This window comes from Ciconia boyciana, chromosome 5, assembly GCF_034638445.1.
Source record: "Ciconia boyciana chromosome 5, ASM3463844v1, whole genome shotgun sequence".
In the NCBI taxonomy this organism is placed as follows: domain Eukaryota; kingdom Metazoa; phylum Chordata; class Aves; order Ciconiiformes; family Ciconiidae; genus Ciconia; species Ciconia boyciana.
Window position 1 is genome coordinate 27,805,213 of NC_132938.1, and position 16,205 is coordinate 27,821,417.

General features: G+C 34.6%; 1 protein-coding gene across 5 annotated transcripts in view; it reads right to left on the reverse strand.

Annotated features, from left to right (window-relative positions):
- The window catches only part of ATP8A1 (ATPase phospholipid transporting 8A1), a 126,569-nt gene that overhangs the window by 77,287 nt on the left and 33,077 nt on the right, over window positions 1-16,205 (reverse strand). For all 5 annotated transcript variants that reach the window (XM_072862458.1, XM_072862459.1, XM_072862457.1 and 2 more), the window contains 6 exons: window positions 14,312-14,423; window positions 13,273-13,438; window positions 10,658-10,785; window positions 8,881-8,958; window positions 5,725-5,813; window positions 978-1,050 (listed from right to left, as the gene is read on the reverse strand). In XM_072862458.1, the coding sequence (XP_072718559.1) occupies window positions 978-1,050; window positions 5,725-5,813; window positions 8,881-8,958; window positions 10,658-10,785; window positions 13,273-13,438; window positions 14,312-14,423 (646 nt within the window). The remainder of the gene's footprint in view (window positions 1-977; window positions 1,051-5,724; window positions 5,814-8,880; window positions 8,959-10,657; window positions 10,786-13,272; window positions 13,439-14,311; window positions 14,424-16,205) is intronic.

Consider the following 16,205-nt stretch of genomic DNA (forward strand, 5'->3'; position numbering starts at 1 on the left):
GAAAACTTCCAAGGTTCAAATCACCTGCGCACCAAGGATTCTCTAGACAACAGCAGAAACAGGGTGATGACTCATCTAAGTCTACGTTACTAGCACTGAAACTGGCCTGTGTGCGTAAGTACAGGAGGCCCCTCTGCTTTAAATATGCTTGAGAGTTGCACTCGGGTGCTAGCATTTAAGACTGCTCCATTTGTAGGGACAAAATGCTTCACTGTCTGCCAGTTATCCTGAATTATCCTCCCAGGAACAAAATTTAAAGAAATAAAAGAGTAATTTATTTATACTCTTCAAATATAGAAAAAATGGTTACACTATGTAAGGTAGGTGTTCTTGGTTATGACTAGGCAAAAACATCTCTTGTACAAATCACAAACAGAAAATGGTAATGATGGTACTGTATCTTAGTCAAATCACGAACTAAGCTATTAACTTTCTGTGAAATGTACTGTCTCTCTGGGGCAAATACCAGCCTCTGGAATGCCTGTTTCATTTCATCATCTGAACTGATGATCTAACCTCATGGAAGCATGTACACAAAACCAATGTATATAGTTAATTCCTGACTCTTGTCTAAGCCTGGGCACAGAAATACTAAGTCATGTCAGGATAGTAAGTTATCTTGACTGATCCTGAAAGCTTTGATTTATGTCATGACTTCATACGGACAGCATGACTAACGTTAAAACACCCATAGAATGAATAACGTAAAACTATTATATTTCAGGCTCATAACAGCTGAATCACACCATCAAAAAAAAAAAAAAAAAAGGCTCTCCAGAAGTTAACACTAGATGTTATTTCCAGGTGGATCTAATTAACATGCATCAACAACAAACAATTATAAAAGTTTTCATGAGGGCATGTTGATTTTGTGTAAATACGTAATTCATTGTCCTTCAACGGACATCATCCTTTGATTTATTGAAAGCAATGGTTTGATTTCACAAAACAATGGTAATTGTTTCTATATAACTTACATGATTGCTTTGAAGATTCTCCAGTAATGATGAGTCACTAAATGTTTTTTCTTCTCCATTTTGTGAGCCCTGCCTAGAAATAATTAAGTACAAAAGAGACCATCATTAGCATATTCTTAACAATTCATATACAAATCATCCACACTACTGTGCTAAGGTCAAACACAAATTTTGGTTTGTAGCAGTCACAATAAAGGCTGCAATTGCATATTATGAGAAAATGAAGTGAAAAGGTATTTGTTTCGCATCTCCAAAGTTTATCTAACTTTAATAAACTTTGATTCATATAAATACACTCAAATCCACAGAAGTTTTTCTGCTGACTTCAGGTAACAGAGGATAAAATAAAAACAAATCTACAATGTAAGACTCTGGCTTCTTGTCTTCTGATCTCCATAGAACGGGATTATTGGAGGGACTCAGAACAAGATACGCCTGAAGAGATCACATTTTTTTGAGAAATTAGCAGCTTTGCAACAGGTTTGCAAATGTTTGCAGAAAAGAAAGTCCAGTATCTGAAAGGGGCAGGCAAACTGAGTTCAGATATCAGGGAAGTCTGCATGGAGAGGGTTTGTTTTCTATTAATCATGACCAAAAAGGAACCTAGTAAACTGATGTATAAAGACAACACAGGAACAATGGTGAAGTAGGAAGGGACTGAAGAGATCCAAGGTGGAGATGGTTCTGGAGAAATAAAGTCATACACTCAAATTGCACAAGTTTTCTGACTGAAGCTGAGACTTCAAAAAAAGTAGATACTTCTAGGAAGACTTGTTACTGCAGCTGACTGTTGAGTATTAAGACAATGTAGTTGAGTTTCAATCTCAGTAAAACAAAACAGTGCTGAAATGCGAACGTAATTGGAGGAAAGTATTTTTTTCATTTACTTTGGATTTTGCCTTGAACCACATAATCTTAGAAGAGAGTGAACACATTCAGTGATTTAAGTTGAAGGATAAGCCACATACATCAACGGCAGTATAAAGATTCTTTATGAAAGCCAAAAGCGAGCTGTTCTACTCCTGCCCTATCATGAAGGAATATAAAATGGCAGTACCTCCTCTATATAACCACTCAAGGGATACTTTTTCTAAAACCCTATTATCAAAGCAAGAAATTCGAAGCATCTTCATTCACCAAGACTTTTTTTTTTAAATGCAAAGCAGATGGATCTTGAAGTGCCAAATGTTAACAACTTCAGATACATTAAATTTGTTTAGAATAAGGTTTAAGCCTTGTTTGCTTAAAAGCTTCCTGACAGAAAGACTTCAAGATATTTTCCAGATTCTCAGTGCAGGGAAAATATCTGCAGGTATATTTTGTGTCAAACTGGAAAACAATTCTTTCTAAAGCAAAAAATAAAGATTTAAAAGATTTGGAATTCAGTACATTAGTAATTTTAGGACTAGAAATGTTACGGTCATAAACAGATTCTATTAATTACAATAGATTTACAAACAAAAAGCTTTTCTTAAGTATCTTATTTCATAAGTATTTGCAAGATGTTCATCACTTATAAAAGGGAAATACCGCTTGTTTTTTTTTTAAACTACTGTTCAGGCATCAGTTTATCCACTTCAGATGTGCTTATAAAGGTTTTTATGTGTATTAGTCAAAACCAGTCTTATTTCATAAATATCTTATACAGAAGCATGCTTAATTTCACATAAGCATTGCAGTATTTTAATGAAACCACTCACTTGTGCACAGTTAAGCACACTTGCACATCTTTGTAAGAAATATCTTGCTGCTACATCAAACGAGCATATTCAGGTCAGGTAAGATTTTGGGGTGTGCATGTGTGACACTTTTTATGTGTATGTGGGGGGAATTTTTCTTTTTTAATCTAAAGAAATAATTATTATTTCGAATCTAGCAAAGCAAATTTTTTCCTTCAAACTTTTTAAACATAAGGAGACAATATATTACAGCTTTGTGTGACATATCTTGCTGTGACTTTCAACAAATACAACAGTGGTAACTTAAAGACTGTAAATGACATTTTTCCCCTATCTATCTGATCTTATTTTGAATGCTATTGCAAATATTTAGTTTAAGAAAGAATGATGAAGTACAAGGCATCATGGAGATGGCAGCAGAAAGGAAGCCAGGACTTAGTCTTTCCTGAGGTCCCCACTGAGACATTAATGTTGTCCCCAAGTCTATTTGGGTGCTTTAATCTCAGTTTCAGTTAAGAATTAGGTAGTACTAATATTCTAAAACTTTCTGAAGGAAGTAAAATATTAATAACAACGTACTACATATTTTTCACTCTCAAATATGGACTTTTTTTTCAAACATATTAGAGATTATTACTAAACTGTTACTAAGTAACAGTAGAAAAGTGTGAGCAAAGTTACCATAATACCAACTACCTTAATAAATGACAAAACTTTCCCTCCAATAAGCAATTCTGAATTGTACAGGATTGTCAGCAGACTAACTGTACTATACCACAGTGACCCTGTTAGCAATTCTATTCCATAGTACACAACCTAATGCTGTAGAATTCTGATGGCATGAATTTGTGTAAGACTCTGTCAGTCTGCATGAATTTGAAGCTAAAATAACTTGAGTAAAATACCTCACATTTAGCTCTGTTTCTAAAAATCTCGCTCACTGGTTTGAAGCTTGAATCTTCAACAAGCACCACATGCTAAATGATTTTTAAAGCTTACCAATCATCTGAAGGAATACTATAATCCTCAGGCTCAGGACAATGGCTGCACAAGAAGTAAGGGAAGAACAGAAACAGGGAGAGGAAAAAGAATCACAAAGGCTAAAAAATTTGATCATGTACAAAAAAGAAGTTAGTTAATGAAATTAAATTACTAAAAAAAGTTTTAAAGGTATTTCAACAGAGTATTTTGCTAGTGCCTAGATACAAATAAAATATTGCAAAAATATGATGTTTCTCTTGAGGCTTCATAAACTATAAATGATCTTTTTTTTTCAATTGAAAGCTTGTCTACTTACTAACTTATACCAGCAGATACAAAGGCATTTGCCCTCTTTACAAATCTTGATTTATATTTCAGTATATACACATTGTTACAGCTTCTCATTAAAGAAAAGGTAGTGTTTAAATTATCTGAAGCCATGCTAATGCAGCTTGTCTGGCTGAGTTCAAAAAATGCTGATGAACAAAGCTAGCCATAGCACACGAAGGACTCTACCCTGTGATGACGCAGGTTTAAATGTATCACAATTTATAACACACTTAGAAAGAAGAGGCATGGGAGATGGAACAGTCACTTTTACCCTTTTCTGTGTTCCTACCTTCTTATCTGCATCAATACAGAAAGACAGAGTGACTCTGTTCTGCAAGTAGCTATGAGAGATGCTGCAACGGCTATTCACTGTAAAGAGAAACTCTGCTTTCTGAACAGTCAGACCAGAAAACTGCTCTATTTCTTTTCAAAATGGGGTGGATGTGAGCTGGGAAGTACAGCAAGAAAAATCAGATATTTTCTCCTAAAAAATACATTCACACCTAGGTTTCATAAAGGATAAATTTTAGAATTTGTGCTATACCAACTTCAGATGAAGATATATAATGAACTGAATATCAAACACTGATTTTAAGTGCCATTATCATCAATGTATTTTTTTATCTTAAAAAACTGCTATACAAAGAATTTGCAAGTAGTTACCTCAGAGCAGTTTCTCTGAAGTCATAAAATTAGCTCATGTGGTTGAAATTAAGCCCAATATATACACACACACACATGTATATACATATTTGAAATATCAGGGTTAGAACTGTATTTTATTGCAACTGTTAATTAAAAAATCATCAGTATGGTTAATGCATTAAGGATCTAAGTTTTTTTCAAAACGGAAAGCCTAGAAGCCTAGATTAGACTGCTGAAAATTAGGATTTTCAAAGGGATCCAAATGATAAAGCCACAAAAGCCAAATCATCACCTTTAGCACAAGCCCAACACTTAATTTCATAACCTCTGCCTGGTCTCTGCCCAGTTCTAGAGGTGTCTAATTATCTGCTACTGAATGCTCCAAGACTGGCCCAGGTTCAACATCTGACATACTGGTAAGCCACACTGGCATTTACAATATAGGTACTTCTGCTCTATTTATTGCTCCAATGATTTTTTTTCATGTAAATGGTCTTAGAAGTTTGAGGCGATTACAAACTCTGTTGAAGGAGTTGGCTACAACTGCTGACAAAGAAATAGTAAAATCCTTTGTTTGCATTTATTTGGTGAGATTTCTTGATAGCAACATTGATACTTGCAGTTATGGCACTATAACAGTATTCATTAAAGCCTCTTGGATGGTGGCTACAGTACTGTAGCACAAACTACAGTACTATAATTCAAATTCTTGTTCATCCTGCATATTATTTAGTGCAAGAGCATGTGCCTACATAATATGGCATGGACAATAATACGAGTTTTTGGAAGTATGAGGGAAGACTTATATATACTTATATATATAGACTTATATAGACTTATAGAAAAAACATATATACTGAAGCTGTGTTACAGCAGTAAGCCTTTGATATCTGAACTTTACTTTTGTTCCTCTTTGCAAAAAAAGATTTCATGACTGAAGTGATGATACCTCTTATAAGTAACATTTCATAGTCACAAACAAACTGACTCCTAGTTCTATAGATTGCCAGGTGTAAGTTTATTTTAACTGTAGTATTAATGCATGGATTCATATGCGCAGGCAGAGGAAAGGAAAGGCACACAGATAAAGAAAAGTATATAAAAATGCCTACCCATAAGCAACTCCTGCTACAGTACACTTCTTAAATTGCATGACGTTGCATGTCAGGGTACCCGTTTTGTCAGAAAATATGTATTTGACCTAAATGAATGATAAAATTCATTATACATTAACATTCAGCAGTGATTTACATATCTAGTACAATTCATGACTATCAACACACTAAATATCTTCACCAGTTCTGCAGTCTTCATAGTTTATAGCAAAAAAACCATACAGTACATAAACATGGCAGATGCACAGTCTTGACACCCATTCCCAAACATGGCAATCAACTGAGATGTCAGGAAGCTTAAGCTTGCTTCAGTGCATGGTGGTATACTTAACTATTCCTCACTCTATGTATTGTTGAAATGCAAGAAACTAGTGAAGACCAATGGCTTTGCTAGTAAAATATTCCACTTCTGAGAGAAAGCAATACGGTAAAAGAAAAGTATCTATATGCACTTCTAAACCCCTCTTTTTGACATAGAAATAACTTCTTAAAGCCAAAACATTAGTTAAAACCCAACAGTTCAGAAATGCCAAGTTACAGGAATAGAAGAAATATATTCCTTCCTACCTACTCCAGGTCTCCTATTTCCCTAACATCATAAACCCTTCCCCTCTGGAAACTACTAGTTAAAGTATTCTAAAAATTGAAGCTGAAATACAGGTATCTGTAATATATTTAAATTTAGTTCAAACCTAATCTTAAGAAAAAAGTTAATATATGAAGAAATGAAGTGGTCTGTGATGAAACAAAGGCTCTATTAGTCAAAGGTAAACTTCAATTTTAATTCATTAAAATTTATTTCTCATAAAAAAACCCCACAGTATTCTTAATTAGGAATTAACTGCATTATACATGGAGCTAATAAGGCTATGTGTTAGTAAAATTTACTCAGCATCTCCTATTTAAAGATTCTGTTTCTGAGGGATTATGACTTAGCCAAATCAGCAGTTAGAAGACATTTTCCATGCCAGGTTTATGCCTCAAACTGTATTTTTTTTGCGTGGGCAGAATAGGAAAGCAGGAATTGCAGCTAAGAAAACTCAACCTTTTTTCCCAACAACAAAGCTTTGCCTTTCTTAAAATCTGAAGATCTCTTGGGGGAAATCATTATGTGGAGCCCTCATACTTCAGAGAAGACACTTGCTCTTTTTGTTAGCAGAGTGTCTGTCGTAGTTTAACCCCAGTCAGCAACTAAGCACCATGCAGCCGCTTATTCACCCTACCCCCGGTGGGATGGGAGAGAGAATCAGAAAAGCACAAGTAAGAAAACCCATGGGCTGAGATGAGAACAGTTTAATAATTGAAATATAATAATAACAACAACAACAACAATAATAATAATATTGCAATGAAAAGTAAAATAACAAAAGAGAGAGAGAGGAACAAAAGCCAAGGGAAAAACAAAAAAACAAGTGATACAGCCGCTCACCACCTGCTGACCGATGCCCAGCCAGTCCCCAAGCAGCAATCGCTGCCCCCCAGCCAGCTCCCCCCAGTTCATATACTGAGCGTGATGTCATATAGGATGGAATAGCCCTTTGGCCAGTTTGGATCAACTATCTTGGCTGTGCCCCCTCCCAGCTTCTTGTGCGCCTGGCAGAGCACGGGAAGCTGAAAAGTCCTTGACTAGTGTAAGCACTACTTAGCAACAACTCAACCATCAGTGTGTTATCAACATTATTCTCATACTAAATCCAAACCACGGCACTTTACCAGCTACTAAGAAGAAAATTAACTCTATCCCAGGCAAAACCAGGACAGTGTCCTTTGGTCTCCCTAGAAAAATCTGCTCAAATTAAGAATCTGTCAAAAAAGTGGAAGTGGAGATTCCCAAGAACTCTGGCTAGATCTTGGTGGTGAAGGAGACTTTGATGAGAAACATAAGAAACGAAGACAAGAACTGTTGAAGTCAAAAAGAGGGAATGTGTCTGGGAATGTGAATAGCAAGCTAACTGCAGAGAGAGAAAAAACAGATTGTGTAAAATGAGACAGAAGTAAAGCTAAGATTCAACAGAGTCTCTCCCCCACTAGAGGAGATTGTACTCCCCTTTAAGGCCAGGAAGAGAATCAAATTTTCAGATATCTGCACATACTTCTTAAACCCAGTAGGCAAAAGCCCTGTCCTGCTCTGTGTAGACCAACGTTAGACCATGTTAACCTGCAACTACTGTTTTCCCAAAAGGCAGATCTCTTAAGTATTAGTCCCTAAGACTTATTTGCTACATGGCTAAAACTACGTTACTATTTAGTGTTCTTGGAAAGCTAAAATCAACTTCTACATTCCCATGCAATAAACTGAAGAATTAGTTATGAAAACTTCTAGGTTAGGAAATGCAAGAATATGTATACTTGTGCATATAATACAGTTCAATTAAACAAGCACATAATATTTTTTCCACAGAATCAGTTTACCATCACCAGTCAGTGTAACAGAAAGCATAATGTTTAGCATGTTTTGAAAGCAAGACTGCAAATACAATTGGCTGAAACAGCAAATACCATGTGTAGTTCTTCTGGAAGCATGCCCTGTACCATACAACGGGTGATCTCTTGTGAAAAGACTAACTGATTTTATAGTATTAAAAGAGAACTCTAAAGCAAAGTGAAGAATTAAGCCTAAATTTCCAGGGCTTAATTCAGCCATGAGCCCCTGTTCCATTCACTGCTTCCAATCTTCAGTGGCAAAAAAAGAGGGAATGTATACAACCATGAGTCAGTCCTAGAGGATGCCCACTGTCTCTTCTGAGCAAGGCAGAGCATGTGGAAAAAAAAAAATGACATACTAAAGATGCACACTATCATAGTGTATATACAGAGACTAAATTTTTGTGCCACAGACAGCCTTAACGCTCAGAATTCCTCTGATTTTGTAACTTTAATGATACAGTTCAACCTTCTGTGATTACCACATACACATTAATACATAAAGCAGTGTTTGTTCATTTAATACTGGTTTCAAAAATTTAACTCCCACATATTGCAAAGTGTTTTTAAAAATATCTGACAAAATTAAGAAAATAGAAATAAGCAAAAAAAGACTAAGGCAAGAATATAAGTTTTTTGAAATAAATTCTCTCATTATTTTAGTAATTCAGATTGTAAAACCACATTAATAATTTCACACACAGAGTTAGAACCAGTAATTTTTTATACCTGCCCAAGTTCTTCATTGAGATTGGAAGTACGAGCCATTGCAGCAGTGTCCGTAGGTTCATAATGCATGTCTATGTCCTAGAGATAAAAAAAAAAGTATATATATTTAAAAAATTAGTCTTCCATTAACTTATTACAAAAAATCTAGTACATAAATAGAAAAAGTAAGTGTAGAAAAGCAGACTGAACATGAATACAAGTTATCTACTTATGATTATTTCAACACGGGAAGCCACAGACAGAATCAGATCACTTCCAAGAGTCCCCAGAAGAAATTAGATTTCCTCTTTAAAACAAAAATCTGTATGATTCTTTGAGATTTTACTCCTATTATTTCCAGTGATCTGTATTATTGAAAAACTGTTGTACCCATGCATCTAAAATTGATTTAGCAATAAGCAGAAATACTACATTGTAACACAGAGAGGTCAGTCTTATAGATTTATATTGTATGCACAGTCAGTCATTTCCAAATAGCAAGATAAATATACCTTGAGATAAAAACATGAAGATAAATGTAAGAGTACCCAATAAATATAGGGTATATTATAAGTGGTGGTTTCTTTTTTTTTTTTTTACTTGTAAAAAAAAAATAAATCAGAGTTTATTTTTAAATACAGTAAAAGATTAAAACATGGTGAAGTATGGCTATGTAGTGCAACAGAGTGCAGATGACCAACTTCTCTATACCAGTACGATATGCACACACACAAAGATAATGTTTAAGATGATAAACGTCCAGAGTCCCAGATTAAGATAAATTAAAGACAACTAATCCCTCATGACATGAAATGGGGGAGAAACAGATCTTAAAACAGTCTTTTGGATTTGTTGTATAAACAGTTGCCAATCTACACACTCAAAATGGGTGAGCCTTTGCTGAATATTTATTTTAGCATACAGAACATAAAGGAAGAATTTCATTGCATTCTCTTGTTTGTCAACAATTTGTTCTATAGCACAAAAGAAATGAAGAAATCAAAACCAGTTGACTGGTCACAAAAAGATTTAACTTTTAAAATAAAGCATACACTTCACCTGCTACTCCACATACACTTTTATCTATATCTGCATGACGTCATATCACACACACACAAATCTATTTCACACATTTGATCAAGGAATCAGATTAAAGAGTTCAGAATGGTATGATTAATTTACATTTGGAAAAAATGGAAAAATCGAAGGCATGCTATTAAAAGCACTTACATGGCTTTAATGAGAATACCTCACCCCCACCCCAGACTAAACCCTTCATTTCCCCCATTAATTCATTAAGAAAAAAAAAATTAAAGGATGCCAAAATGATCTTTATATATTTTGTAAGAGATAATACTAACAGACACTGGCTTTGTACAAAAAAAACCCCATTAAACTATGGTGGTGGTGGTAAAATCAGCAAAATACCAAAACCATCAAAACATGGGCTACACTTAGAAACAACAAATGAAACTGGACAAAACTCCACTGGACTGCAAAACAGTTTCTTTAGATCATTCTGGATGGAACTGATACCTGAATATTAACAATGAGAAAGTACAAAGCACATAAAAACATGTTCCAAAAAGCAACTTTGTGCAGGTATAAAAGCACTAAATAAAACCATTTATTATTATCTTTTCAGATTCCAGTAATAATAGATAAACAGCATACTTAAGTATTTACATTAAGGAAAAGTCTGAAAAAAATGTATACATAGACAAGCAATCAATCATTTCACTTACTTGTAAACCACTTGATTTTAGAAGTCAATGCATATTGTAAAAATAATATTTACCCAATTTATGAAATATGCCTGGATAAATTTAACAACTTCAAGCGTAACCAACAAACTGATTGGAATAAGATTATTGAAGAGAATGATAAAAGTCAAGAAATTCAATCCAAAGTTGCTTGCTCCACCATCTGCCAAAAAACAAAGCAAATAAAAAAATTTAAGACCATACTTAAAAGTATGTATATACAATGCATTCAGAGTATTGCATTAACTGCTGGTTTTTAAAATGTTCTGTGTCTAAGATGACACTTGAGAATTAATTACAATATCACTTGCCTATATATACTACCTTTGTAAGAGTTAAGGATCTCTATTATAAAGTGGAGTTCAAATTTAGAGATCTTTGCCATCTTCTCCAATTTCTGAAAAGCAAACTTACCAGCCATTCCCTCTTTTGCTACATTTTAAGATCATAATCTGGGAATATCTATATATAGCAACCAAATTCTAAACTCTAAATTTTCAAGTTTTGTATTTGTAAAGGGGGAAATGTGTAGTGGAATGAATTTTTTCTCTATCCACCCTCACACCTTCCTATTCCCCCCCTCCCAACCCAGCAAAATAGTATGAAAAAGGTAAATTCACACCACATGAAAAAAAGAGATTAAATTAGAGAGTTTAATGAAAGTTCTAAAAGAACTGGAAATGTGAATATTCAACATATATAACAAGCAGCTTTAAACTCTTTTCCTTTTAAAGTTTTAGGTAACTCTAGTAGTAGCACCTCAGAGAGGATGCGAATGGGAAATAGCAGTCTGCTCTCCAGTACAGCAAAAGGGTAAAAGATGTAGCCTGCTTATCTGTATTCAAAGATCTCTCAAAGAAAAACAGCCTCAGGCAGGTTTCCACTGCCTATGAAATGTGGATCTGGTGGTTATTCTAAGAGAGCAGGTTTTGGATACTTTCATCAATACCAATTCCAATTCAAATGAAGTACAAGTCTAAAAGACCAGAGAGCTACCATTCACCATGACATTGACATTCTCAACAATGACTACCGAGATTAAATGAAGTTTGATACCTATTGCTACCTGTAAATAAAATAATATTCAGATATTTATTGTTAATGTTACCACTTTTTTTTTAATCAACCATAGGCAACAGATTGTTCTAACTAAATACTAACAGCATTTAGAAACACGGGGCACTGCTGGGAACCTGTTTCACTACCACATAAAAATTAAATAACTAAGGGGAAAGGGGAATAAATTGCTTCTTACATATTAAAAGTACCTTGTACAAGACCAACTATGAGCTGAATGCAGCCTTAAAGGGCATACCTTACAAAACCCAACACAATTTCATTTAATCATGGGGCATATATCAGAAAATAAACTGACAAGGATAATCACTTGAAGAACACACAAAATATCAATGGTCACTATTTCATGGGTTTTTTTCAGGAATAAAACCAAAAGCTTCCGAACTGCTTCACTACTGTGCTAACCACCATATTCTGAAAACTTTTATGTTTCCCAGAAAACAAAAAAAAAAATGGACTGAAAAGAAGAATCAGATGAAAAATAACAAATGATGAAGCACATCCAATGCCATCCTTTTATATTACTGGAAATTGTCAATATTCCATTAACAATTTCACTTTTTTCCACCTCATGATGGAAATCTGAAAGTTAAGTTTCTTCCTTTAAAAAAAAAAAAAGTTTCTTCCTCAGCATCAAAAAGAAGAGAACCAAGGTTCTCAATAAACAAAAGTTCATCATAAATGCAGACAACTGTTTTGTTCAACAGAAACTTTAGGAGAGTGCCTTCAAATCAGAATTCCAAGATTTTTCTTTTAAAACTGACCAAACCATGCCATAATCCCTACTTTGATGACTACATTCAGCAGCTCTGTATTCAAGACTCTGTTGTTTCAGGAGCAGAATGCCTAGTTCTGGTTCTACTGCCTAAGTAAAGAAGGCTCTAGGCCCACGATAAGAAATTCTGAAAACAGGAATAATTGACCACAAAGTATATTTATGAAAACTTCCTTTAAATCTAGTTCCCTCACTGAGGGTCAAATTATGTCAATATGTTGCATGCTGCCATGAAGGCCCACATAATATCACATTGCTTAGCATCCACCGTTGAGTACAGCTGCCCAGTATAATATGTTACATAAGATCATTTGTGCCTGTTCTACCTTCTTTAGGAGCAGTCTGCTAAGATCTGATGTTGGCAGCCAATAATAAGTTAGGTCCCTGTATAGTAAAAATTATAAAGCCACAGCATCTTTTTCTGGGATGACGGAGTTTAAAAATACAGAAAAGTCACTGCGGCTTTAAATATAATCCATCGGTAATAGCTGAAAATGGCTTTAGTCTGATGGCTAGGAAGCTGACTGTTTATGCTAGTGGAATGCTGATACAGACCTTGCCGAGCTGCAGAGATGTAGAGGCAAACAACAAAGCTCCCCTTCCTGAATTTAGCAAGAGCTCAGATGGCACAGTAAGGTAAATTTTATACTTGCTGTGATATACCTAGCCTAATGACTTTAGTCAACAACCAAGAAAGTAAGACTGATAAAAAACACACTATGTAAAGGATGGTAATCATCCTCCTTTCCAAATATGAAAGACAACTGAACACTAAAATATTATTATTTTACATCTTACAATTTAGATCAAGATACCAGTCTCTTCCAGTATGCCTTCGATTCCATATAGCTGAACCAATAGAGCAGACCAAAGACATGGCAATAAGGATGCAGAACAGAATCAAAATCTGAATATTCGTAATTCGTTCCACATTAGACATTTTAAGAGGTGGACTTGTTGAATTCTGCAAAAGACAAAAAACAACAGTGGCTAGTAAATATTAGAAGAGGTACACGCAGTTCTCACTTTTCAAATTACATGTTACTGCATCCTTTTCCAAATATTCTCCCAAATACATCATCATCATCAATGGCATAACTGTTTCATTCGAAAGGAAAAAAAAAAGGCAGCTTATAAATCCATGAATTAGAGCTTTCGATTTGTGTCACAAGCAGTTTAAACAATCACACAGAACACTCGTAACAGCAACAGCATACATTAAAAATGAATGTGCATATACCTTATCAGTGCTATAGAAGACAACTGCTAATACACTCAAACTTTTTACAAATCAGAAAAGCAGTAACAGACATGCATGACCAATCTGAAAGCATTCTTTTTTCTCAACAAATGCATCTCACTTTTGATATTTCAAACAGCGCTAGGAAAAGTAATTTCATAGTCTGAGAATGGTTCTCTTCCCTCCTCATTTTGCAAATAAAGTTTCACTTTGTTTTCTGACAAGAATGCTTACCTTTGTAGTTGAAAGAAAGCTCCACAAGAGGACAGTTTTAGGAGCAGTCAAAAATAAAAAAACATGAACAGGCAAACTATAATGATCCAACTTGCTAATAAAATAGTTTCAAAAACACAAGTTACAAAATAGAATCAACGAATATGCTTACTAGTGAAAAAACTACTCTGTGGCTAAGTGACTAATAATAACAAGAAATTGCTTTATTTTTATTGGTTTTACTTCATAAGAAAGATGCTCTATTACTGACATTTTAACTACTATATTGAACCTAGACATGTTTTCTGAAAGGATTTTCTGTGCTGTATAATGGCATAATAAGGTAACAAAACAGATAATTTAGAGAAAATCCAAGTGACAAACCTGCATAAGTTTTGTGTCATGTCCTGTATAGACAACTATCCCATGAACCCACTGAGTATTTCTCAACTGAGCTCCTCGTAGGAGAATCTGATCAGATCCCAATGGAACAGTACTAGAAGGAAGGAGTTTTACATTTTAGCATGAAAACAATCAACGTCAATGAATAAATGTAACTAGCAGTTGTTAGAACCAATGTCTCAAAATTTAGATGATTATTGTAAATATACTAGGAACCTAATTTTCATAGTTTTCTTTTTGGGAGTGTTGACAGACAGAAAACTTGACAGTTAAAAGCAAGTCCAAAAATTTAAGTTTGCAAAAATATTACTTACCATTTAATTTTAACTATGGACACTAAAGATATGGTACTACTAAGCAAGCATACCAAAACTAACAAAGGCTAATTTTCCTGTGATTTATGATTACAAAGCTTTTTCCTAAGTGCATGCAGAAACTCAACTACTCTTAAAAAATTGATTTTCCAAAGCAATTTTCAAATGAAATAATTTTCTGAACTCTCAATCCACTCTTCCAGTGAAATAAATATCCTTTATGAATGTGATTAGCTATTTAAAATTCACAACAATATTTCCTGCACCTTCTTTAAATTGCAAAAAACAGGTAAATTTACTTGTGTTATTCCTTTAGAACTGCACTGAGTAAACAAGCAACAAAACCTCAAAAGATGTTGGAAACATTTAACTGTCTTAAATTCAGACAGGTTTTTGGAATCAGTTCTTGCAGAAACTAGAAAAAAAAAATTAATCTGGAAAAATATTTGAGTGCTTTTCCATAAAAACCAAACAACTAACAAACACCACCCCACTACAACTTAGTCCACTTCTAGAAAACTAGCATGGGGCATACTGACTGTTTAAGGAATCATTCTCCCCACAAACTAAGTATGTTTCAGCAACTGAAATGTTGAATGATATTGACATGGAAAATAATTTCCAGGTGCAGGCACTTCATCAAAAGAAGGAATTGGAAAAGAAAACTGAAATAGAAAACATACTGATATTTACTTGCTTTCTAAATCTGAACTGTGCTGCTCTTGTATTTGAGATGTGTTCCTATCATGGCAAATTACAAGAATAAATGTCCTTTCAAGTATGAAAGGAACCGCTGGGGTTTGAATTACACAAGAACCATGAAGCCAGATGGTAAGATCACTTTGCCATCAAAGATTGCTTCTGCACTCATATTTATTTATTTGCATTCCTTGCTCAGAATAATTCTAAGACTTTTGGACCATCCATCAGCACAATACATAGACATTTCAGTTAAGGAATGGATTAGATGTAATTCCAAGAATAATTAGCTATTTTTAGTCTATTAACACTAACATGAATGTCACAGAAGATGAAAGAAAAATAACTTTCTCTGGTTATATGCAAGTCCTCCACAGATAAATTAGAAACCTTTTCAACTATGGACCTTCTCTGGCATGCCAAAAGACTTTCTGTCCCTTCCACTAATACAAAAGAGTCTAGGAAGGCAGAAGTCAAAACCTTCCACTCTTAATTCTTGTACTCCTTGAAGAGTCAGGTGAGTTCTAAGACTCTTCCTGCCACTTCCTGATCTTCCTCTTTGTTTTCCCTTCTTAAAAACCGTGAAGAATATGCAGTAAAGTCCTTTTTATTGCAGGATCCATTGATTCTTTTTTCCATCAGGACACTGGCTCTCAAATGGATACCCTTCTCCAACTTGGGACAGGAATTTATCCTCAAGGGTCTGTTACTGGGAAGACAATCAGAAGAGAACTGGGATTGCAGCCAGTGGGTGTTGTCTCCAGCAGAACTGGTACACAGACCAAGGAGATGAAAACAGACAGCAAAACAACTGGGGCATAGAAAGCCCAGTTCTGCAAGGTGTCATGCTACTGATCCTCAAC